At 44.5% G+C, this 22,814-nt stretch overlaps 1 protein-coding gene across 6 annotated transcripts in view; it reads left to right on the forward strand.

Annotated features, from left to right (window-relative positions):
* Positions 1–22,814, forward strand: part of SPTA1 (spectrin alpha, erythrocytic 1) — a 64,507-nt gene that overhangs the window by 16,739 nt on the left and 24,954 nt on the right. For 4 of the 6 annotated variants that reach the window (XR_014304146.1, XR_014304147.1, XM_082703910.1 and 1 more), the window contains exons 15-30: positions 622–826; positions 2,432–2,613; positions 4,008–4,251; positions 5,493–5,615; positions 9,116–9,333; positions 10,172–10,264; positions 12,059–12,196; positions 13,130–13,281; positions 13,868–14,054; positions 15,366–15,467; positions 16,430–16,521; positions 17,273–17,417; positions 18,213–18,394; positions 21,360–21,459; positions 21,573–21,770; positions 22,533–22,676. Coding sequence is in view for 3 of the 6 variants with exons in the window: in XM_082703910.1 (XP_082560036.1) it covers positions 622–826; positions 2,432–2,613; positions 4,008–4,251; positions 5,493–5,615; positions 9,116–9,333; positions 10,172–10,264; positions 12,059–12,196; positions 13,130–13,281; positions 13,868–14,054; positions 15,366–15,467; positions 16,430–16,521; positions 17,273–17,417; positions 18,213–18,394; positions 21,360–21,459; positions 21,573–21,770; positions 22,533–22,676 (2,505 nt within the window). In the remaining 3 variants the exon portion in view is untranslated. The remainder of the gene's footprint in view (positions 1–621; positions 827–2,431; positions 2,614–4,007; positions 4,252–5,492; positions 5,616–9,115; positions 9,334–10,171; positions 10,265–12,058; positions 12,197–13,129; positions 13,282–13,867; positions 14,055–15,365; positions 15,468–16,429; positions 16,522–17,272; positions 17,418–18,212; positions 18,395–21,359; positions 21,460–21,572; positions 21,771–22,532; positions 22,677–22,814) is intronic. The other 2 variants (XR_014304148.1, XM_082703912.1) reach the window with 1 other exon arrangement.

The following is a 22,814-nucleotide window of genomic DNA, read 5'->3' on the forward strand; positions in this document are numbered from 1 at the left end:
ATCATTAAGGGTCTCCTGATGGTTTGCCTTCCTCTTCCTGCCCACCCATGAGTATCTGTTTTTGTTTCCTAAATTCCATATATATGAATGAGATCATATGGTACTTGTCTTTCTCTGACAGATTTATTCCTTTTAGCATACTGCACTCTAGATCCATCCATGTCATTGCCAATGGCAAGCTGTCATTCTTTTTGATGGCTGAGTAATATTCCATTGCTTATATATACCACCTGTTACTTATCCATTCATCGGACAATGAATATTGGGTTCTCCCCGTAGTTTGGCTGTTGTTGATCATGTCTGATTGTTAATTTTTGCATGGCGTGCCTTGTTCGAAATGATCTTTAGGAGCTGTCTAGGCTGCACAAATCCATTAGCCATGTGTGACGTGTGGCTAGAAGGAGGGGTTGGCCACATGAGTTTGTTCACGTTCCCTGGCTCAGTAGTTGAACTAGGACAGTTCCCTTGTTTCCTCTCCTTAATGCAGTTGTATTTATAGTGAGAAGTAACCCCTTGTTTCCTCTCCTTAATGCAGTTGTATTTATAGTGAGAAGTAACCCCAATCCTCAATATTTCTGCTCCCCATTCTTCGGATAAGTTTCCTTCATCGTTTGGATTTAGGACATACAGAACTTGAAGAGCCGCGTTCAAAAGCAGGAGGAGTTTAAAAATGAATTGGAAGATTATCAACGCCTGCTCGACACACTGGAGAAAACTGGCCAGGAGATGATTGAGGCTGATCACTATGCCTCGGACAAGGTGGCCGAGCGTATGGACGAGGTGGTCAGCCTCTGGAAGGAGCTGCTGGCAGCTACAGAGCAGAAAGGTGAGAAGCAGAGGTTTTGGTGAACGTCTACCTCCTAAGTTCTGAAACCTAGCATTTTAATCTCTACCACTTTGAATTTTCCTGGTGACCTCCATAAAAAGGGAGGCTACTCATTTCTTCCTGTATTGAACAGAGTTTTTATAACTTAACATAAGTTTACCACATTATACACATACAATTTTATGTTTTCTTCAGGCACACAGGTTTAAGTGAAATTTCTTCCGTTTTCTTCACTTTGCTCCCACTTTTTTTTTTTTTTTCTGTCTCCTTAACAAATATTCCAGAGCCATGAATCCAGTATTGGCTATGCACTTGAAACTGGTGTTCTTAAGTTAGATTTTCCCTACTTGGGTTCTATAGATGAGACAAGATATTTTGCCCCAGGTTATTAAAGCAGACATCACAAGATTGTCAGCACCACATGTGATGTTCTTACAATAGTTTATTCTTTTTAAAAATTATTTTTATTAACATATAATGTATTATTTGCCCCAAGGGTACAGGTCTGTGAATCATCAGGCTTACACATTTCACAGCACTCACCATAGCACATACCTTCCCCAATGTCCATCACCCCGCCACCCTATCCCTGCCCCCTCACCCCCCGCAACCCTCAGTTTGTTTTGTGAGATTAAGAGTCTCTTGTGGTTTACCCTCTCCCAATCCCATTAAAAAAAAAAAAAACTTTTATTCTTATAAATGGAGTTTGATGATGCTTTTTTTCACATATCTGAAAGTGTTCAGGCCCTACTGTAAGCTCTTAAAAAAATTCCCACATGTCTGTTTGAATAACCTCTACTTACATGTAACCTCCCCTCTCTGGAAAATCAGTTAGTTGTGGTAATTAACACAAATAATGAGGTCTTCCTGTCAATATTCTTCTTGTGAGACGGAGACTCCATTTATAGACACAACTTTGCCCTGGTTATAGAATAGATATACCATGCTGATTCCTTTAGATATCAACCCAATTTGGGGTTTAGGAAAAAAAAATCCAAATTTACAGTAACAATAAGGTGGTACTGCTACTCCCCAGTATCAGGAGATACAGCAATTACTTAGCAGAAATAATATAAATGATCATTCAAAGAATAAAGAATTTAGCTGAGAATGGTGGAAAATTGTGAGGCAGGGCTGCTGATGAAGGAGGTACCAGGAAGGGCTGGTAATGTTCTCAGGAAGACATTTATAAAAAGGTAGTTCAAAATTTCAAATGTGAAACCCATCCCGATTTTTATACTTCTATTGGGGAATGCAGAGTTTGGGTTTGAATCCCTTTGAAAAGGAGGTCTTGATAGAGAGTTACGGTTGAAATATTAAACACCCAAGATGGTCAGATCTCACACAATAGGACTGTACCTCCTCAGCAGAGAATAAACATTATTTATCTTTGTTTTGGGAATGAAAGTTACTATATTTAAAAACAGATACCATCTAAATTGCACAAATTTAAGATTTTTTTTTGTATAATCACATATGGAATGGATATTTTTTCTCATTCGGATATCAAAATATTGTATTTCCCCTTAAGTCTTACGGAAGGTGTATTACTGTGTAGTGAGGAAGGGTGACGGTGTCTGTCACATTCTTACTGCCTCATTCTAGGGAGCCAGCTGCACGAAGCCAACCAGGAGCTACAGTTCAAGAACACTGCAGAAGACCTGGAGCGCTGGCTGGGGGACGTGGAGCAGCAGGTGGCCTCCAAGGACTACGGGAAAGGCCTGTCTGATGTACAGAACCTACTCAGGAAACACGGCTTCCTGGAGTCTGCTGTGGGCGCCCATCAGGTCGGTTGCCAGCTCTCTGGCCATGGTAGACCGAGCTCCCGTCCATGCGCTGAGCACACTTGTAATAAGTAACTATTGACAGAGAAAGAGAGCAAAGGATCGAAGGCAAAACTTCCAGAATTTTAGTTGGTCAGCTGTCCCTTCCTAAGACCTTGTGTGGTGCAGTCATTGTCCTAGGTGCGGTTGTCGGAACCCCATGGCCAGGGGATCTTTGTGGGCTCCCCTGTATCTGGTGTTGCACTCTGACTCCAGAAACTTGGACTTCGTATTCCTGCTCGTCACCTGCTGCTGATGGGACCTTTGATGCATCTTTTCACCTTCTCGCATCTCTATATGCTCATCTGTACTGCAAGGTTTGCACAACATGGTCTCTTCCTGTCCTAGCATTCCATGGGTCAAGGCTTGCAATTATCTTTAATCCTACTGCTTTATTTTTTGGTTAAGAACATTGAAGCCCATAGCTGTGAAGTGACTTCCATGAGGTCACAGAGAGAACTGGCAGCAGGGCGAGGACTAGGATGTGGATATGTAGGATGTGCACTCTGGAGTGCAGGGTTATTCCCCCAGCATCCCACCAGATTGTCACTTGAGTTTATCTAGTCAGTTGTGAGACTGTGGACACTGGGTGATTTTCTGGAGAACACACTTCCAGCTGACTCACTTTCTCATCCAAGGGCTCTCATGCTTGTACTTAAGCATGACTCTGTTGTTCCCTAGAAAGTCCTACTGATCTATCTTGTTAAAATCCACTTTTATGATGCCTGCTTCTTGGGTTAAATGGGAAAGACAGAATAATCTACAGGAAACAGAAAACGGGAAAGAAGACAAATCCCTTAGATAACTCCAGGGATGGCTTGATGAGGGTGCAAACAAGATAACAAAATAATGAGATTCTTTTTGGAAACACCCCATTTCATCTCCTGGGCATTGTTTCTGGGATGCCACAAACTTCAGCCTGGGGAGTTTCTGTGTTAGTCACACCTGCAGCTCATATGCAGGAGGGGTGTGGGAGGGAATCGGACAGAAAGTGCCCCCCCCCACCCGTTTTCCTCCAGGCCATGGTTTATTAACACTCTCTGACAGTTACTTGTGCTTTATTAATACTCCTGATAGTTAAGGCGCTGTGTCTGTGGTTTCCCTGAGTTCCTTGGCACACTCTCTGTATATTATGTTTTTCTGAAATGTTTAGGAATCACTTTCCTATAAATAGCTCTTGGGTGATGCTGTGGCCCTCGGTTCAGCATCCCCTGTCACTCTGTCTCATGGATTCGGTTAGAAGTCATCACACAGTACTGGGGGAGCTGATTCTCCTCAAGCCTCCTCATGCTGAACCCCACCCCCCTCTTTCTACTAAACAATGGCATTTCCTGACACTTATTCTGTCTCTCCCTCAGGATCAGGTGGACACCCTCACAGACCTGGCAGTATATTTTGAAAAAATAGACCATCCCGATGCTGGAGACATAAAAGCAAGGCAGGAGTCCCTAGTATCCCGGTTTGAAGCTCTGAAGGAACCACTGAGCGCCCGGAAAAAGACGCTTATTGACCATCTCCTCCTGCACCAGATCTGCAGGGACACGGAGGATGAGGAAGCCTGGATCCAGGAGACTGAGCCCTCAGTGGCTTCCACCTACCTTGGTTAGTTCCTAAGCATGTGTGGGTTGAGCCATAGAAGACCAAGGTCTGCAGACTCTCAGAGAGATCTGGGACAGCCTGAGACACAGTTGTGGGGGATGCAGAGTTTGCTCTCAGCTCTTCCCTCTCACACTCAGGAACAATTTTTCCATCTTCCATAGAAGATTTTGTTAAAATTCATACCGAACAGATTACCTCCTAAATTAAACCATGAACAATGCCATGAATTGAAGGCCTCTGAGAAGAGCTGGAGGGCTCAACCGTTTGCTACTTGCTCTAACTTAAGTTACTGCCAAGGCCCTTGGCTGAGCCATCATGGTTGGTGCTCGAGGTCCCAAATAATTTTGTCCATAGTGTCAGTGCCTCCCTTCTGTGAAGATCTGAGCTACAGGAAAGAGAAAAGTGGTGGGACAGCAGAAAAAAGTACATACACCTTCCTTTCCTTTGGGAGCTGTCCATCATTGCAGTGCTGGGGTACAAGCAGAATGCAAACTTCATACCCAATAGTGGGAGCATCTATGAGGTGTTGATGATGGTGACAGTGGAGGGGCCAGCCTGGGAGAACTTCTAGAAGAGAAAAGACATTTTGAAGGGTGGACAGGCATGGAGAGCTTCTGGAAAGTCATTTAGTGGGAAGTCCAGGGAAGGATTTTTGAAGGGAAGAGGGGGAACCGGTGGATGGGAGATAGGTAGTTGACATCTGGAACTGGAGTGCTGAGAAACTGGAGGGAATTAACGATGTATAGCATTTAGTGGGTGCTTGTTCATGCTAGCAGCAAGGGAGGCATATTTTTATAAGTTATTTCTAATCTTTACAAAGAAAACTTTAAAACATATAACACGTCATTTTCATGGTGAAAAACACCTAAGTTCAAGGATTTGATAACTTTCTGACATCCATAGGAATTAGTAAGTGGAAGAGTCTGCTTTTTACACCGTAATATGCTAAAACAAAATTGGTTGTGTGCTATTGAAATTTCTGGTTGAAGAGTTACTTGCCTTTCTGCCTATATTATTCTCTTTTGTAAAATAATGAGTTGAACTTTCTCAGTACAAAGAGACAAGGGGAACAACAGTGAGCAGAGTTAATTCAGACAAATGATATAAATTTCAGGAAGTCCAGACAGAGACTACAGCCTCAAAGGGAAAAACGTGTAGGTCCAAGAGTAATAAAAGGTAGAGTAGCCTCTCCTTATTTCATGCACTAGAACAATACCTGACCTTATATTTATTTTTCTCTGTAGGCAAGGACCTGATTGTCTCCAAGAAGCTTCTGAACAGACACCAAGTCATCCAGGATAACATTGCCAGCCATGAGCCAAGCATCCAAGCGATAACAGAGAAGGGAAACAAAATGGTAGAGGAAGGTATGTATGGTTCAGGTTGAACTGGTCAATAATCACATGCTAAACTTAAAGGAAGACGTTTGCTCAATTTCAGGGTTTTAAGGGAATTTAAAGATCTCTGATTCACATTCCCTTTTAATGCAGAAATTCCCCTTGGGCATTTCTGACAAACACAATGATGATACAATATTGCTTATATAATCCAATAGCAGGAAACTCCCTACCTCATAAACAAACCATTCTTCAGTTAAGCCAAAATTATTAAATAAAATATTTTTATGCTAATTATCAATATGATCTTCTGTAGAAGTTCTAGAATTTAGAATTTAAGTTACAAAGCCCCAGAAAACAAATCAGGTCCGTTTCCCACATGGGAATTTCTGGATCTGTGAAGACTTGCCTCAGATCATTTGCATTTATTTATTTTGATCATTTACATTTAAAGCAGTTATAGTCTGGATAGTTACTAGTACCATTTCTATAAATTCCTTATTTGTATAGTCTCAGTATCTCTCCTCCACCTGGCTTCTTGTTTTTAAAAACCCCCTACTGCTTAATGATGATGTTTGAAACTGAACATCAAAACATCAAGTTCTGGCTGTACTATAAGCAACACAGATTACATTGGATCTTCTCTCCTTTGATTCAAGAATAATTTGTTGCCAACAAAAGAAGGAGGAGGAGGAGGAGGGGGAGGAGGAGGGTAGGAGGAAAAGAAGGAGAAGCGTAAAGTGTTGCTAGCCAGCATCCGGCTATCAAAAGTATAGTTTAAAATTCACATTGCTGACCAAAAATTCAGATCTCAACTGAGGGATTCAAACTAAAAATGTTTATTTGCAGTTCCTATTTTACTATAGTGACTCCTCTTCTTTCTCTCCTTGAATTGTAATTGTGGATTTCATCTATTTCATTCAGTTCTATCAGTTTTTGTTTCATGTATTTTGAAACTAGATTTTTGTGTGCGTACATATTTAGGCTTGTTGTGTCTTCTTAATGAATTAAAATCTTTCACATTACGATAGATAGCCCTCTTTGTCCCTGGCCATACTCTGAAGGCTACTTGGTGCTACATCAGTACAGCCACTCCAGCTGTCTTTGATTCATGTTTGCACAATATATGTTTCTCCATCTTTTTGGTTGTACTCTATTTCTTTATGTTTAAAGCAGATTTCTTACAGAAAGCATAGAGTTATGCTTCACTTTTATGTTATGCAATACGGTAATCTCTCTCTTTTATGGGATTGTTTAGACCATTTAATTTTAAGGCAATTATTAATATGGTTAAGCTTAAATCTAACATCTTGCTATTCATTTTTCTTTGTCCATCAGTTTCCACTTTATTTGAATTAATGATGCATTTACTACAATTCCATTTTATCTCCATATTTGCTAGATATAGTTCTGTGGGGTACATGTCTATGGGAGACGTGTGCATATGTGTTTATTCTAGAGTAGTGATTCTCCAAGTATGGTTTTGATAATGCTAAGACATTATTTGCCTTTTTTATATTCATTCTTTTGTAAGTGCACAGTCAAATTTTCTACATGATGTTTGATAATGCCTTTGTTCTAGTGGCTAATAGAATTGGATATTCTTTTGTTTTAAAAATTTTTGTTTCAATTTCTGATATGGTGACTATTAATAGGTATCACCATATGAGCAAAAGCTCTTAGGGGTCCTCAATAATTTTTGAAGTTATAAGGGGATTCTTAACTATAGGGAACGAGCTAAGACTTGTTGGAGAGAAGTGGGCAGGAGATGGGCTAGATGGATGATGGGGATTAAGGAGGCCTTTTGTGATGAGCCCTAGGTGTTATATGTAAGTGATGAACCACTGAATTCTACACAAGAAACTAATTTTAGAACCCAATTTTCCATGTATGTTAACTAACTAGAATTTAAATAAAAGCTCGAAATGAATTTAAAAAAAATATAACAGGATTCTGGGAGCAAAAATTTAAGAGCCACTGTCCTGGGATTTAAATATATAGATCTTTAATGTGTCACATCCTAACTTTATAAAAGCTACTATTTCATGTGTAGAATAAGATCCGTAAACAGTATGTTTCCATTTCTCCTATTTTCTCCTTTGTATATCGATGTCACGCATTTTAATTTTACATATGTTATAAATCCCACTGTAGATTGTTGCTAATTTTGCCTTAGCAGTCAATCAGTTTTAAGAGGAAGAATGGAGTAAAAAACCCTTTTATATTTATTCTATATGTATTCACATACATTCACATATTTTGTTCTTTGTTCTTTTGACTACACTGATATTTTTACCTCATAATTTTTCTTCTACATGGAGAGCTTTCCCTAATCGCTCTTGTAGTGCAGGTCTGCTAACCCCACATCCTCTAAGCTTTTGTTGGTCTGAAAGACTTCATTTTGAAGCACATTTTTAGTTGACACAAATTCTTGGTTGGCAGTTTCTTTCTGGAATTAATGATGCTGCTGCTTTGTCTGTCGACTCGTGGGGCTTCTGATGCGGAGTCCACTCTCCCTACTATCTCTGCTCCTCCCTGTGTAAAATACCTCTTTCCCCTATTACTCTTTTAAGCTTTTTATCACTGGCTTTCAGAAATTTGATTACAGTATAACTTGATGTGCTTGTCTTTGTTTGTTAAGCTTGTGATCACTGAAGCTCTTGGAACCTCCAGGGAGCACTCTTAAGGGGGAACTGATTTAACGATGGGGCCAATACTGAGGCGTCATTCTTCTGGTCCACTTTGGTGGGAACTGATGTTAACTACTTGCAGCCCTATGTTGAGCCTTAGGGATTTGGGCCTCCTGTTTTTTCACCCCCTTGTCCTAACCTTGAGGAGTCTCCTGACATGGGCCTGTAAGTCTCAAACATGCGGGGAAACCCCCCTGTACATCTCCAGGGCTCTGTCTGTGGGTGGTGTCCTCCTTGGCCCCTGCTCCTCGAGCTTGGGTGGTCTTGCCTGCCCTGCTCACTCTGCCTGCTCAGCTCAGTGTGCCGGCTGGTTTTGTGTGGCGTCACCCCGGCCCTGTAGCCCAGAGACTGCCCTGCACGTGGGGGCACATCTCATTTCCTTCCCTTCTCTGAAGAGTCACAGTCTTCTGCCTGTGGTCTGGGCGTCGTCATATGTGGCAGTCTGTCCTGTTTTTTCATTGTTAGGGTGAGAGAACTGGTCGTGTGATGATAAACCCCTTCTGGGCAGAACTGGCAATCTGTTGGATTTTCTGTTTATTCCAGAAAATACATGTTTTTGGAACCCTGGGCAGGACCCACACGAAGTCTTCTGTTTTCAAGTCTATGTAGCACAGACTACGCCACACCCTTCTCCACCGCACAGACACCCATCCTCCCTGACCACCTACCGACGTTCCATCTCAGAACATTCTAACTCCCAGGAATTTCGGTGAATCGCTACACTGACAGCGTAAAGCAGCAGTCTCATGCCTTCTCTTCTCTCTCCCAGGTCACCAAGAAGACTAAAGGAAAGTGACATTACTGAGGGCGATACTCATCCTTTCTCTCACTCCTCCACAGGGCACTTTGCTGCAGAAGATGTGGCCTCCAGGGTCAAGAGTTTAAATGACAATATGGAGTCTCTCCAGGCTCGGGCCAGCAGACGGCAGAATGATCTTGAGGCCAATGTCCAGTTCCAGCAGTATCTGGCTGACCTGAATGAAGCAGAAGCATGGATTCAAGAGAAGGAACCTATCGTAGACAACACTAACTATGGGGCTGATGAAGAAGCAGCTGGGGTAAGGGGGCATGGAGGTAGACATTGCCTAGTTCTCACCAAACGGTACCAAATTAGACTGTGGGAGGGCTATAGGTTCTTGTGAGATTATTTGGCTGTTTCCAGAATGATGATCTTTGGCCTTGCTTTGGTTGGGATAACCTCGGAGTTGACACAAATCCTAAAATGTACACACATTTTCCTGATCCCACAGAGGTTTATAGTTTCCTTAAAGATTATCTAAACCCCAAAGGGCATGGCCAGAGATCCATGCATGCCTGTCTTGGTCCATCCTAAATTTCCCAGAATAACCTTGGGCTTTCACAAATCAACCATGGTTCTAAGATATATACAGTGTCATTACTTTATTGACATAAAATCAGGCAGACATGTTGGGACAAGAACCTGAAAGGTCATAATTACCCTCTATGTCTGCTTCTTGTTTTGTTCATTGTCTCATAAGCTGGCCTAGTGTTTAACGAACCTTCAGCACTAGAAGTAATTGTGGTGGGCGTCTAAAGTCATGCTAGTATGTAATACCAAAAACGAACACCATTCGCTGCACCTCTTCTAGCTGTGGTGTGGGTCAATAAAACACTTGCGCAATTTTGACTTCATTTTCATTAAAGCAAAAGTGGTGAATATATTGAAATTGTCGATCATTTAATTCCTAGCTTCCCAATACTTGCAAATTTAGAGTTAAACAAACAAACAAAAACCTCTCTTTATTATAGATGGAGAGTGTCTCTTACCAGGAATTAGGACAATTGATACAATCCAAATAATACCTGAACGACTCCCCAGAATGCTTAGGGCTCTTCCCATGCTCACTTCTAATGGCCCCTCATCAACAAATCCAGGCTCTTCTGAAGAAGCACGAGGCCTTCCTGGTGGACCTGAGTGCCTTCGGGAACAGCATGCAAGCCCTGCGGGACCAGGCGGCGGCTTGCCAGGTGAGAAGGTGGAGATGCCAGGAGCCACACTCCCTGCCCGACAAGAGAGGATTCTCTTTCTTACTGGCTTTCCTGTATTCTACGTCATCCCTCTCTTAAAAAACAAAAAAAGCCCATTTTTCACTGATGTAATAATTTAAGGGTGAAGGGGTTGGAAGGATTGTCAGTATAGGCCTGGGAAAGGCAGAAGGCCACGATAATAACCCAGGAAGCAACTGCAAAGGAAATCCTAAGTTCTCTGGGCCTTCTAAGCAGGAATGGTAGCCTCTCGGTAGCGTTCACAGACCTCGTTCGCAACGGGCTCTCGGGGAGCGCAGTCACACGCTCATGGGTGTGCTCCTGCTTTCCACCTTCCTTCCTTCGATATGTTCATTCCTGCTGCTTTCCTGCCCACCCCCTTACGCACACCTCTCCTTCTCACAGTCCCTCCTGATTCCTCGTGTCCCTTCCTGGTTGTTTGTGTAACTTGTGAAATGTCAACCGTGCACAACCTCGAATGAAGCAGAATCCCGACTGCAGGAAGACTCCAGTCTATTAGGAGATCAGAAAGTGCGGCAAATAAGAGCCCATGACAGACATCCGGACAGGAGGGAGGGTCTCAGGAAATGGAGCTCCTCTCACCAGAAATAAAACCATTGCAAAGTAGGAGGATCCTCACGGCTGAGGCGAACCAGTTTATCTGGGTTATTTTTTAAGATGGTTTACTGTGTAGATGAGAAGGGCTTTTCTAGTCAATAAGATTTGAGTGCGAAGACACGAAAGCCCCGAATACTCAGGTGCGTTGGGGAAATGGGTCCTGCGAGTGCCGGAGAATGTGAAGATGGTCAGGAACGAGCCCGCGCTCAGGGCTTGTCCCGCACAGCAGCGAGGCTGGGACCCACTGAGTGACGGGGCGCCTCCTTGCAGTAGCGGAAGGAAAGAGAGAGGCTCTGGGCTCGTACTCTGGGAGTAGACAGCAGACGTGGGCAGGACATGCCAGGTCACCATGCGGGCACAGAGCCTGTGTGCCATGCCTTCCTCAGGGACAGGTGGGAGAGTGCATTGTGCCTGGTGAGGAAACATGGTGCTCCAAGGATATAAAATCAGGAGGGTCTGTAAGGGAGGCACACATCTTCCACTCTGAGGGGAAGCAGGCGTGGGCCATGGCTTACAAAGGTGTGTCGTACTCCGTTCATTCTCTCAGAGGTCTGACATTTGCATAAAGTATAAATCAGAGAAGGCTACACCTTGGAGAGCAGGTTGCTTGCTAAAGAGAGGTCCAAGATCTCTGATCTCAGTTTACGGTGTCAGTTTTTGCAGTTCTGTGGGCTTTCCTGTATTCTACGTCATCCCTCTCTTAAAAAACAAAAAAAGCCCATTTTTCACTGATGTAATAATTTAAGGGTGAAGGGGTTGGAAGGATTGTCAGTATAGGCCTGGGAAAGGCAGAAGGCCACGAGAGATAGTGGGTTTTTCACTTTCTCGAAGAATCTTCTGAAATGTTGGGGCGTAGCAACCTTATTACCTGCTTTACACCCTGGAGGCTCGGGGCACTCCCTACGTTTCTGACAAACTACACACTCAGCGACTCATTCTGTGTTCACGCTTCCCGGCCCCCTGTCCCCTCAAGGGTCAGGGCGGCACCGTTGTCTGAGAACGGTTCATTGCAATCTCCCTCTGGCTGGTGGCCGTGTGGGACGGCCCGGCCCGAGGCTCTCCTCTCCAGGCAGCCGAGCACGGCTCCCCACCACGGGGCTGGAGAGAGACGTGCTTCGAGCCGGTGACTGACGGGATCTGCTTCCTGCTCTTGTTCAGCAGCAGCAGGCCGCGCCCGTGGAGGGAGCCGCTCCAGAACAGAGGGTGGTGGCTTTATACGACTTCCAGGCCCGCAGCAACCGCGAAGTCTCCATGAAGAAAGGCGACGTCTTAACTCTGCTCAGTTCCATCAACAAGGTGACCTTCCCTTCTAACCTTCTTCCCATCAGCAAGACAGCTCCTCCATGGTCAGCCTTCCCAGCCCTGCCAGATATCCAGATTTTGCCCAAAGAACATTTTTCTATGGCTGTCTCTCTTCAATCACCATAATTTATTAAGTAGCATCTTTCCTTCGGGTATTTTGTAAGGTCTGCTGTATGTCCTTTGGGGTTATACTGTTAATTACAGCGAAAAAAAAATGAAGACTCATGAAGCCTAAGTAAGTTGCCCAAAGACATAGAAGCTATGAATGCAATTCCGTGATCCTAATTGGTCCCTTTCTCCTCATCTCTGCTTGTCCCTCCTTCATGCCCTTGGTCCCAGTGCTGGAACGACAATGGCCAGGGTGAGGAGGAACCTGGAAAAAAAGAGAAGTTTTTTGTTAACTCGGTTTTCTTTAACGTCTGAGGAACAGGTCTGTGAAAGAGCCTGTGAGAATAGGGACAAAATATCGGCTCTCTTCATAAGCGCTCAGATGATTTTTTTTTTCATTGCAATAATTTCCAAAAATTATTGGGAAGAAAAGAAGAGCGTCCAGGATATGGTTGTCCTGGGGCGAGCGAATGTTTGAGAGGCAGGAAGGACGGTCCATGAGCAAGTAAGCTCTATGCCGGTCCGCATCTTCTCTCTGCTCAGCCTTCTCCCTGCCGTCACGTCGAATCCGGAGTGTTCGTTCAGTGACACCCCTGATTGCTCTGTGGGGCCCAGGGTGATACTGGAACACAAAACATCCACGAGCGAATTTTAAGGCCGTGCACAATTTTTAGGTGCTCTGGGAGCGGTGGGGAGGAGAGGCCCACGCCCACCATAGTCCGGCCGGTGCCTGCAGACTTAGTTCTAAGAGTTGAAGCCTCTCCTATTTGCGGTTTTTCAAGAACTACAGAAGGAGTGGGGATCTTTCTCTCTCTCCAGGACTGGTGGAAGGTGGAATCTGGTGACCACCAAGGCTTCGTGCCTGCTGTCTATGTCAGGAAACTGGCTCAGGATGAACTGCCCGCACCCCTGCAGCGGCAGCGAGAAGACCCGAGCAGCATCGCCGAGCGCCAGGAACAGATTGAGAACCAGTACGTTTTAGAAGCAGGAGAACTGGACAGCACTTGGCTAAGTATTTCTTATTGGCAAAGACACTTCTCATGACTGCTGTTAGATTAACGATGCCATTGTAAATTCTCAGATTTTATGAGCTGAAAGTCAACTTTGTGTCCTTGAAAAACTTCAGTTTTTGTATGAGAATGATTAAGGGAATTGCCTGAGGTCAGGCACTTCATGGAGGGACTCCTTCTGGTTGCCTGCCCAGCGTTCTGAGGTTATCGAAGTCTTCTGACTTCCACGTGAACTTAGTCACTCCACCAGCTTCTCACCCAGGTGTTGGCTGGCATGTGAACATCTCATGTCTATAGAATAGGGGAGGTGTGATGGCAGTCACACTGTTGGAACACTGACATTTGTATTATTTTTAATGGAACCCCGTGCGTTTGTCTCTCTGCTCTCAATGCTGTTTCCTCCCAACTTTACTTCCTCCCCTCCTCTGTTCTTCGTTTGATTTTCCCTCTCTCTTCTTCTTGTTCCTTTGACTCTCCCTGCTTCCACTCCTCAGTGTTTCTTCCATGTTTCACAACACCATTCCCCGTCTTTCTGTTTCTCACACAGGTACCGCTCCCTCCTTGATAGGGCAGAGGAGCGCAGGCGTCGTCTGCTGCAACGCTACAACGAGTTTTTGCTGGCCTATGAGGCGGGCGACATGCTGGAGTGGATCCAAGAGAAGAAGGCAGAGAACACCGGGGTGGAGCTAGAGGATGTCTGGGAGCTGCAGAAGAAGTTCGACGAGTTCCAGACGGTGAGAACGAGCAACCTTCTCCTCCAGATGGCTTCGGACAGTGACCCTGCTTCCGTTTATCCCACATGTTCTCCTACGTGGTTCCTCAACTCCACATCTGCTAAATATGCTTCCCAGAGCTGCTGAGAGTCCCACATTTCAGATCTCCCTCTGGGTATGAGACGTGGAAGGGAAATACAGAGGGGTTAGTGGCCTTGGCTCTGCAGCCTACAGTCCCTGCCACTCCCAGGCCCTCCTGGAAGTGGTGGTCTCCCTGAGCTCTTTAGCACTCATCCCACACCATGCTTTGTTCTGGGATCCCAGGTTGAGGTGGGAGGCTGTGGGACTCTTCAGAAGCTCTTAATTATGGGACAGAAGCTGAGATGGGAAGGTGGGAAGAACTTACAGCTAGTTTCTAAGTTTCTACCAGCCTGAAACCATCCATCCTCCGTTCTCACAGACTCATAGCATACGTTAGCTAGCCGTGAATATAAACCTCTTCCTTCCTTTCTTTTCCTTATGACGTTTTCTACATAGAATTCAAAGACCCACATGGGTAGATGATACATAGATAGATAGATAGATAGATAAACGAATGGATAGAGAGATGGTAGATGGTTGATATATGGATAGATGGATGGATGGACAGATGGATGGATGGATAGATGGATGGATGGATGGACAGATGGATGGATGGATAGATGGATGATAGATACTTAGATAGATGATGGATACTTAGATAGATGATGGATGGATGGATGGACAGAGATAGGTAAGTAGGGATTTTATATACACATATAGAATATATAAAGAAAGAGGAAAGTGAAATAAAGGGAAGCAAGGGCAAAATTATAAAAGAACACCAGGAATGACACTCCCATGAGGAAGCTCATTTAGAGGCATTTGTAAAATGTAATGGGTAATCTCAACCCCATAAGCATCGTGATGAGCTCCTCAGAGCTATTTCTTATAACACGCCTTAACACAAACGGATTACAACTTAGTCCATGAAATTCTATAGAGGGCAGAGGAGTTTCTGTTGGTAGGAAAGCACAGGCTGCAGCTTAAGTAAATCAGAAGAGATTTTTCAGATATCTCAGAAATTGTATGTGCTGCACACTCCAGAAAAATGGCAGCTCTCTTGCCAAGTTCTCAATAGCCACTGGGGTCAGGGAGTTTAAAACTCCCCTTCTTAGCGGCAGATTGGAGGGCGGCTTCTTGTGCATTGCATGTGAGGTTAAGGTTATTAATATTTAGGGCAGGAGGTGCAGGCAGGTATGAAGACTCCTGAGAAGGGGATTTATGCTGCTTTGGACAAATTTTCCCACCCAGGATTTGAAGACCAATGAGCCTCGGCTGAGGGATATCAATAAGGTGGCCGATGATCTTCTATTTGAAAAGCTTCTAACACCAGAAGGAGCTCAAATACGGCAGGTAAGTAGAACTCCTTCCATGGTTTCCTCACTGCCCGCCTGAGCTCGGGGGCCACATTGTGCTTTGATACACTCAACCTCATGTTCTACAGATCAGCTAGACAGGCGGAAGATGGAAAGCCGGCTTCAGGAAAGGTCAAAGACGATAGCTCAAGCAGTCCACCCATATATGTATTTAAACTGATCTGAAATGTATAAATTGCAACACATATCTCCCTCCTCCCCACATCTTCACTTACAGAACAGAAAATTCATGCTCATACACACGAATATAAAGAAAATGTAGGTAAGAAGCTGTAGCAGTGGAAAGGGGCTGGTCAGGAAAGCTGACTAGGGGAGACAGGCGCTGATAAAATCTGATGAAAGAATAAGAAAAACACAGGTCAGTACGAGGAGAGGTGGGACGTTCTAGACCTGATTTAGACTGGGACCCTTCGTTCCATGGAAGATAGAAGGAGCATGAGTGGGATGTCTAGACCAGCTCTCTGAGTGGTCATAACCAGGGAAGAGGAGTTCTCTGCCTCTTCTCAGGTGGTTGAGGTGGAGTAGGAGGGAGAAGAGAGGTGCATAGGAATAATGCATGTGCTCTCTGCGGAAAGTTGAGCTCTAAGTGGTGGCTTGATTTGGTCCATTCAGGATCCATAAATATAATAGCTGCTAACGACCAAGGCAACATGCTGTACCCATCTTCTGGAGGTTGGTATGTCGTCTCTGTAGCAGTCCATGTCGGTTGCTGCTCTAGGGTTGGGTTTCCATTCCAGAACATCATTTGGGGAGGAAAACATCCCTTTGTCAACTGTGTGAATGAGGACCAAGTACTCCAGAGAGGAAAGAAACCTACTGAAGCTTCCGAAGTAGATCACACAACAACAATGAGCATTCAAACATCATTGGGTCTTTGGACAACACTGAGCCACCTGAGTTAGCTTTCTAGCCAACACCCATTGTGTCTGCCTCTTCTAGGAGTTGAATACTCGCTGGAACTCCTTGCAGAGCCTCGCGGAGGAGCAGCGCCAGCTGCTGGGCAGCGCCCACGCTGTCCAGGTGTTTCAAAGGTGAGAGGGCAACCCTGAGAGGCAGTGCTGCTCTAGAACCCACTCGAAAACCCAAGTCTGATTGCTGCAGGAGACTCATCGATATTACTACAACATGCAGAGACTAGATCGGCGGAGGTCAGGTGATTCTGTAGCCAATTTGTTACTCAGCACATGGGGTCCTCCCAGGCAACCAGCTCTAATATTCTAGTGCCTGGTCTTGGATCCTGATGTGTAAGTAGCTGTTTTCATGATAGGTAATGAAACTCGGAGTAGAGATAAGAGGTTTATGTAATTTGTTTCAGAACTAGCTATAGACAGCAGCCAGTCACCAATACCACATTGGTTTCAACAGTTGATTTTTTTATGTCTGATTCCAAATCTGTGTCTGCACACACCTAGCTAAGCAAGCAAGCAAGCAGGCAAATGGTAACCAAACACTGTCACTAGGTCTAAACGTAGTGTTGAGTGTTTGGAGCAGGAAAACAGAGATGCAGAATTTGGCTGGGCAGTCAGGTCCTCTGGCCTGGACAGGCTGCACCAGTTAGTAGTGGTCTAAACCTTGAGCAGATAGCCTCCTTAAGGCTCTGGTCTTGCCTGTGGAAATTGGTCACAGTAGCTACTCCTTAAGTCGTAGCTGGGAAGATGAGGTGAGCCTATGTTCTAGCACATCAGGAAGGGGGTGGGGATGAGTAGAAAGGATGTCCCTGGAGTCAGCTGGGTTGCCTGTGGAACACACTGTCACCCTCAGTCCTTCACTCTCGTGAGCCAGAGAAGCAGATGATATGAAGGAGCAGATCGAGAAGAAGCGCCAGGCCCTCCAGGTGGCCGATCCCGGTTCAGACCTGTTCAGCGTTCAGGCCCTTCAGCGGCAGCATGAGATCTTTGAGAGAGACTTCATGCCTCTGGGAGAAAAGGTGGGACATTTGCTCCCAAGCTGTTCCAACACATCCCTCTTCACATCAATGCCTCTGTGTGGCCTCCTCTGTGTTTCTATTCCCCAGTCCCTCCTCTCAAGTTTCTCCTTGTCTTACTCCGTACTTGACCTTGTACCTGTCCCTAAGATGAGGGCACCCAAAGGTCATGGCCAGGACCTCAGAACATGGAGGGAAAACATCCTGAAATGACCTCTTTTACTGTCCAAGCACCTCTTAGTGGCTTCCAAGTGCCTAAACCATATAAAAGGCCCGCAGCCTCAGACCAGGAGTTACTGGCCACCCCCAGAATGGCCTGGGCCGGGCGTGTTGCAGTTTTCTTAATAAGGAACTGAAAGAGCTTAATCCTACTTGACTTACAAGAAAGCTCTGGAACTTGCCAGATGCACTCTGGGATAAATCAGGGGCATCCTGCAGCCTGGAGTTATCTTGCAGAGCAGAAAGGGCACAGAAAATATCTGTATTGAAACGGTCTTCACATTAAAAGTCAGGACTCTTGGGTGCAAAGTTGACCTTGCCACTTATCAACAGGTTCACTTAACCATCTGCCCAACACCCTCTCATCTTAAAAAGAAGTTTGGTAATGTCCAGTTTAACTACTAGAGGGAGTTACCGTGTGTACTGAAAGGATTGGCCCTATTTTATGAAGTGGCAAATGTTCTCTTACCTCCCTGACATCTACTGGAGAGTGAGCATTTCCAGGGCTCAGAAGTGGTATTTCGCTAAGATTAGGTATGGCTCTAACTGCTGATTTTCAGAGCTCCTGCATCTCCTCAGGTGACCATGCTGGTGGAGACAGCAGAGCGGCTCAGTGAGTCCCACCCAGATGCTGCTGATGACCTGCGGAGGCAGGGGACAGAGCTGAAGGAGGCATGGGACAGCCTGCTGAAGGACTCAGAGGAGCGGAAGGAGAACTTAAATGAGGCCCAGAAATTCTACACCTTCCTTATGCGAGCCAGGTAAAGCTCCAATGGCAGGCTCCGCCAGATGGGGTGGGCGATATCACATCTGGCCCCATGCAGACCTTCTAGGAGCAGTCTGGATATAGGTGCTCTTTACTCCTGGTTTGGAGGGTATGTCCACATCCAGACCATACCTTGGTGGAGGCACAGAAAGCATAGCCCCAGTAGTTCAAGCCACAGAATACCCAAGTTTGAACGAACGTGACACCACTGAGGCCCGTCAAGTCAGCCTAGAGCACATATGCTACATAGGGTGCTGTGTGGAGTGGTGTAGACGACGGGCGTTTTCTTCCTACTGGAAAGACAGAGCAGAGCACAGATACCCACGGTCGGACGCAATACAGTCCAAACGCGCATCCTAACAAATGCACAGAACTAGCATGGAAAGGTAGGAGGTTAAGAATGGTATAGTATGTTCAGGAAGTGGGGGCAGCCGGAGCACAAGTTTGCATATCAGAGGGCTCAAGACAACTGTTGGGACATAAGCAACAGAACTTCCGTTGCCTTGCTAGAGACCCTAGACATTATCACAGTGGAGCAAACAGACACTTTATCTGTGGAATAGCTTCCATGTTCTGCCCCATCACCATCGTCTGCTGGGAGGAGCATTTGGAATCAAGGATCCAAGAAGTAGCTCCTCACAATGTTATACTTTTGGGAAAAAAAAATTATTTACTTTTGGTAAATAATTGCAGTTCCTCTTGGTAACCTCCTCCCTCCCCACTTTGGCATCTCTGGGATGCTGTAGTTTTTCATACAATATAAATAAATAGCATCCACAGCCACCCCCCAAATCATACCTGCTCACAGCTCTCTGGACATACAGATTCTGCTCTGACTTCAGACTCAAGTCAGATGCTGCCTCCTTCCCTTTGTGAACTCTACTCTTCAGTACGCAGCGGTAATATTCCCTCCATCCAAGCAACTCTGACACTGGCTTTTATCTCTTTATGACCCTCTGCTTTCCAGGCTGTTTTAGCCTTTTGTGTTTTTTTGCTTTTTTTTTTTTTTTCTCTTTACTCTAAAGGGTGAATTCCTCTTCTGCGATGTTTGGTACTTAGTAAGTACCCAGTGAAACTTAGTTGTTTAAGTGAATACACGAGTTTATAAAAGAAAAGACCCTTCTGCCCTAGAGTAGATGTTTGTTTTTTCTTCAGCAAGAGAAAAGAGTCTCTGTATGTGATGCTAATATGGGCGTCACACAGAATTACAAATGAGTGCATTGTTACCTGATATTTATCCTCTGGGTCATGGACCTTAGCTTTCCCCTTGACTGCTGACGGTAAGAAGTGGGCCCTGGTCTCATCAACAGCATGGAGAGAGAGAGAGAGAGTTTACATAAATGTGTGTGTACATGCATGAGTGTGTGGGCGTGTGTGTTTGTGTATGTGTGCACGCATGCTGGGAATCAAAGTAAGAATAAAGACATACCTTCCTGAGATTCCATAGAGAATTCATCCTTAAACCCAAGAATTTACTCCTTATGTACAAGAATCATTTAGAGTAATGGAGTATGTATTGGTCGAGGATTTGAGTGTCCGGGTTCTTCCCAGACGTCCGTTTTTTATTTCTATTACATGGACAAATCACTTACATTCTCTAGGCTGACCTCCTCATCTCCAAACTGAAAACAGAAGAGTTCCCAGAATTCTCTACTGGATTATTACAAGAATGGAAAGAGACAATATGTGTGAAGACATTTTCAAACATAAGGGATTCCCATTATTAAGTCAAAGAGTGTAAACAACAGAACTCAGTGATGCATCACTTACACACAACACCCAGGGCTCATCACAACCGCCCACCCTCCATCTAGCCACCCCCACCCACCTCCCTCTGTCAACCCTCAGTTTGTTCTTTATAGTTGCGAGTCGTTCACAGTTTTCTTCTCTCTCTCTTTCTTTCCTCCCCCCACAATGCTCATCTGTTTTCTTTCTTAAATTCCACATTTGAATGAAATCATATGGTATATGTTTTTCTCTGACTTATTTGCTTAACATAATACATTCTAGCTCCAGTCATGTCATTGCAAATGGGAAGATTTCATTCTTTTTGATGGCTGAGTAATATTCCATTGTATATAAACACCACATCTTCTTTATCCATTTATCAGTAAATGGACATTTGGGCTGTCTACATAGTTTGGCTATTGTTGATAATGCTGTTGAAAACATTGGGGTGCAGGTACCCCTTCTAATATTAACTAATTAGGATTTTTTTTGAAATCTAATGTATTTATTTAATTTTTTTTCATTTATTTATTTTCAGCATAACAGTATCATTATTTTTTCACCACGCCCAGTGCTCCATGCAATCCGTGCCCTCTATAATACCCACCACCTGGTAGCCCGACCTCCCACCCCCCCGCCACTTCAAACCCCTCAGATTGTTTTTCAGAGTCCATAGTCTCTCATGATTCACTTCCCCTTTCAATTTACCCCAACCCCCTTCTCTCTAACTCCCCATGTCCTCCATGCTTTTTGTTATGCTCCACATAACTAGAATTTATGTAAAGCTTTGAAAAAAAAATAACAGCTTGTCAAAATAAAAAACGCAAACATTTCCAATTGGTTTCTAGTAAATCGTCTTTATCCCACTTGTCTTCTTCCTGATTTTCCTTTTACTTGGAATTTTTCTTAGGCATCGTTATCAAATTCAAGAAAGTGTCTGTCTGTCTTCATCTCTATAATTTTATATTTTTATCTATTTCATTTTAAAGATTATTTTCATTCCTGATACACAAGAAGATTCATGTGCAATGAATTTACAATAGTAAATTCGCTTTTTAAAACAAGCAAACAAAAACCAGTGTGAACAACAAACCTAAGGTCTGTGAAGCATATAAAGCCAGATGGAAGGTGTGAATCCACAAATATTCTCTAGGGAGGAAAAAGCCAAGGACAGATAGCCTTGTTGCAAGCTGCACGGATTTTTGTCAATCCAAGTACATCTATTTCTCTAGGGACCTGGAGAACTGGATCAGTAACATTGGTGGCTTGGTGTCCTCAGAGGAGCTGGCTGAAGATTTAATCGGCACGGAGATCCTGCTGGAGCGACACCAGGTCTGGCTACAAAATCCACAGCCACTGATCACATGACCCCCCACCCTTCCCTCACTTTGCAACACTGTTGAGATGTCCCTGGTGCCACCAGCCTCTTCCTTTTTCCAACACAGGAGCGTCGTGCTGACATGGAGGCGGAAGCGCCCACCTTCCAGGCCTTAGAAGACTTCGGTGCAGAACTTATAAGCAGTGGGCACCGTTCCAGTCCTGAAATTGAAGAAAAGCTTGAGGCAGTCAGGCTGAAGAAGGACAACTTGGAGAAAGCCTGGAATCAACGCAAGAGGATATTGGATCAGTGTCTGGAGTTGCAGGTGATGCACACTTGACCCCGTTAAGAAGGATTAAGCTCAGTCTGTTCCTTCTAGGCAAGTTTGCACAGTTCCTGCAGGTGCTCGTGTCACCAGGCTTGCCATCCTGGAGGCACAAGGGCGTTTCTTGGCTCTCTGCCATTCTGCTCTCAACATCCTGGTGTTCTCTGCTCGTATCCCTGTTAGAAGGACCAAAGTAGGGATCTGCTTTTGGCACAAGAGAGGGTGATTCAAATGTATTTATTGATTGAGAGTTTGGTTGATTGATTCTTGTTGAGAACCTGCTGGGTGTGGAGTCCTGGAAACACAAAGATTTGTAACATAACATCCTTTTTCTGAAGTAGTGAAATTAGATGTGTAAACAGACCATTCAGGAACAGAAAGTGATTATTAATAAAACAAAATGATGAACATTTTGAGGCTAAAGAAGTCTGAGTGATTAGTGCCAGTGATGGAAGAGATGAGCGGATTACTGGTGGCCCTGAGGGTAGTGGTTATGATGGTCCTAAAGCAATAACCAGCCAGCATCCACTAGGTGCAGCATATGGGAAATGCACTAGGGGAATGGAGTGTAGCTTAAACAGAAGCAATGTGTTTTCAGGGAAGAATAAAAGGTACAGAATAGCTAAGATCAACCATGTGAATGTTTCTTGGAAGAACATAAGCAACCCATATAGGATCTCTTATATTCGTGTTGTAGGAGAAAAATAGATCCTTTCCTCTGTCCCCTGGATTGGATATAACTTCTACCTTCATTTCCCATAGTTGTTCCACGGGAACTGTGATCAGGCTGAGAGCTGGATGCTGGCGCGCGAGAATTTCCTGAGGTCAGAAGGCCATAGTTCCTTAGACACTCTAGCGGCCTTGCAGAAGAAACGGGATGATTTGGACGAAGCAATCGCTTCCCAGGTAATAACGGCCAACGCAAGAGTTCCAATAACAAATATTAGTGATGATAACAAAGATTCTATACATGTTTGTGGTTTTGTGACTTACAAGTATCTTAATTCCCATTTGCTTCTTAGAGAAAACTCTGAGGTAGACAGG

Source organism: Mustela nivalis (assembly GCF_964662115.1).
Source record: "Mustela nivalis genome assembly, chromosome: 16".
In the NCBI taxonomy this organism is placed as follows: Eukaryota; Metazoa; Chordata; class Mammalia; order Carnivora; family Mustelidae; genus Mustela; species Mustela nivalis.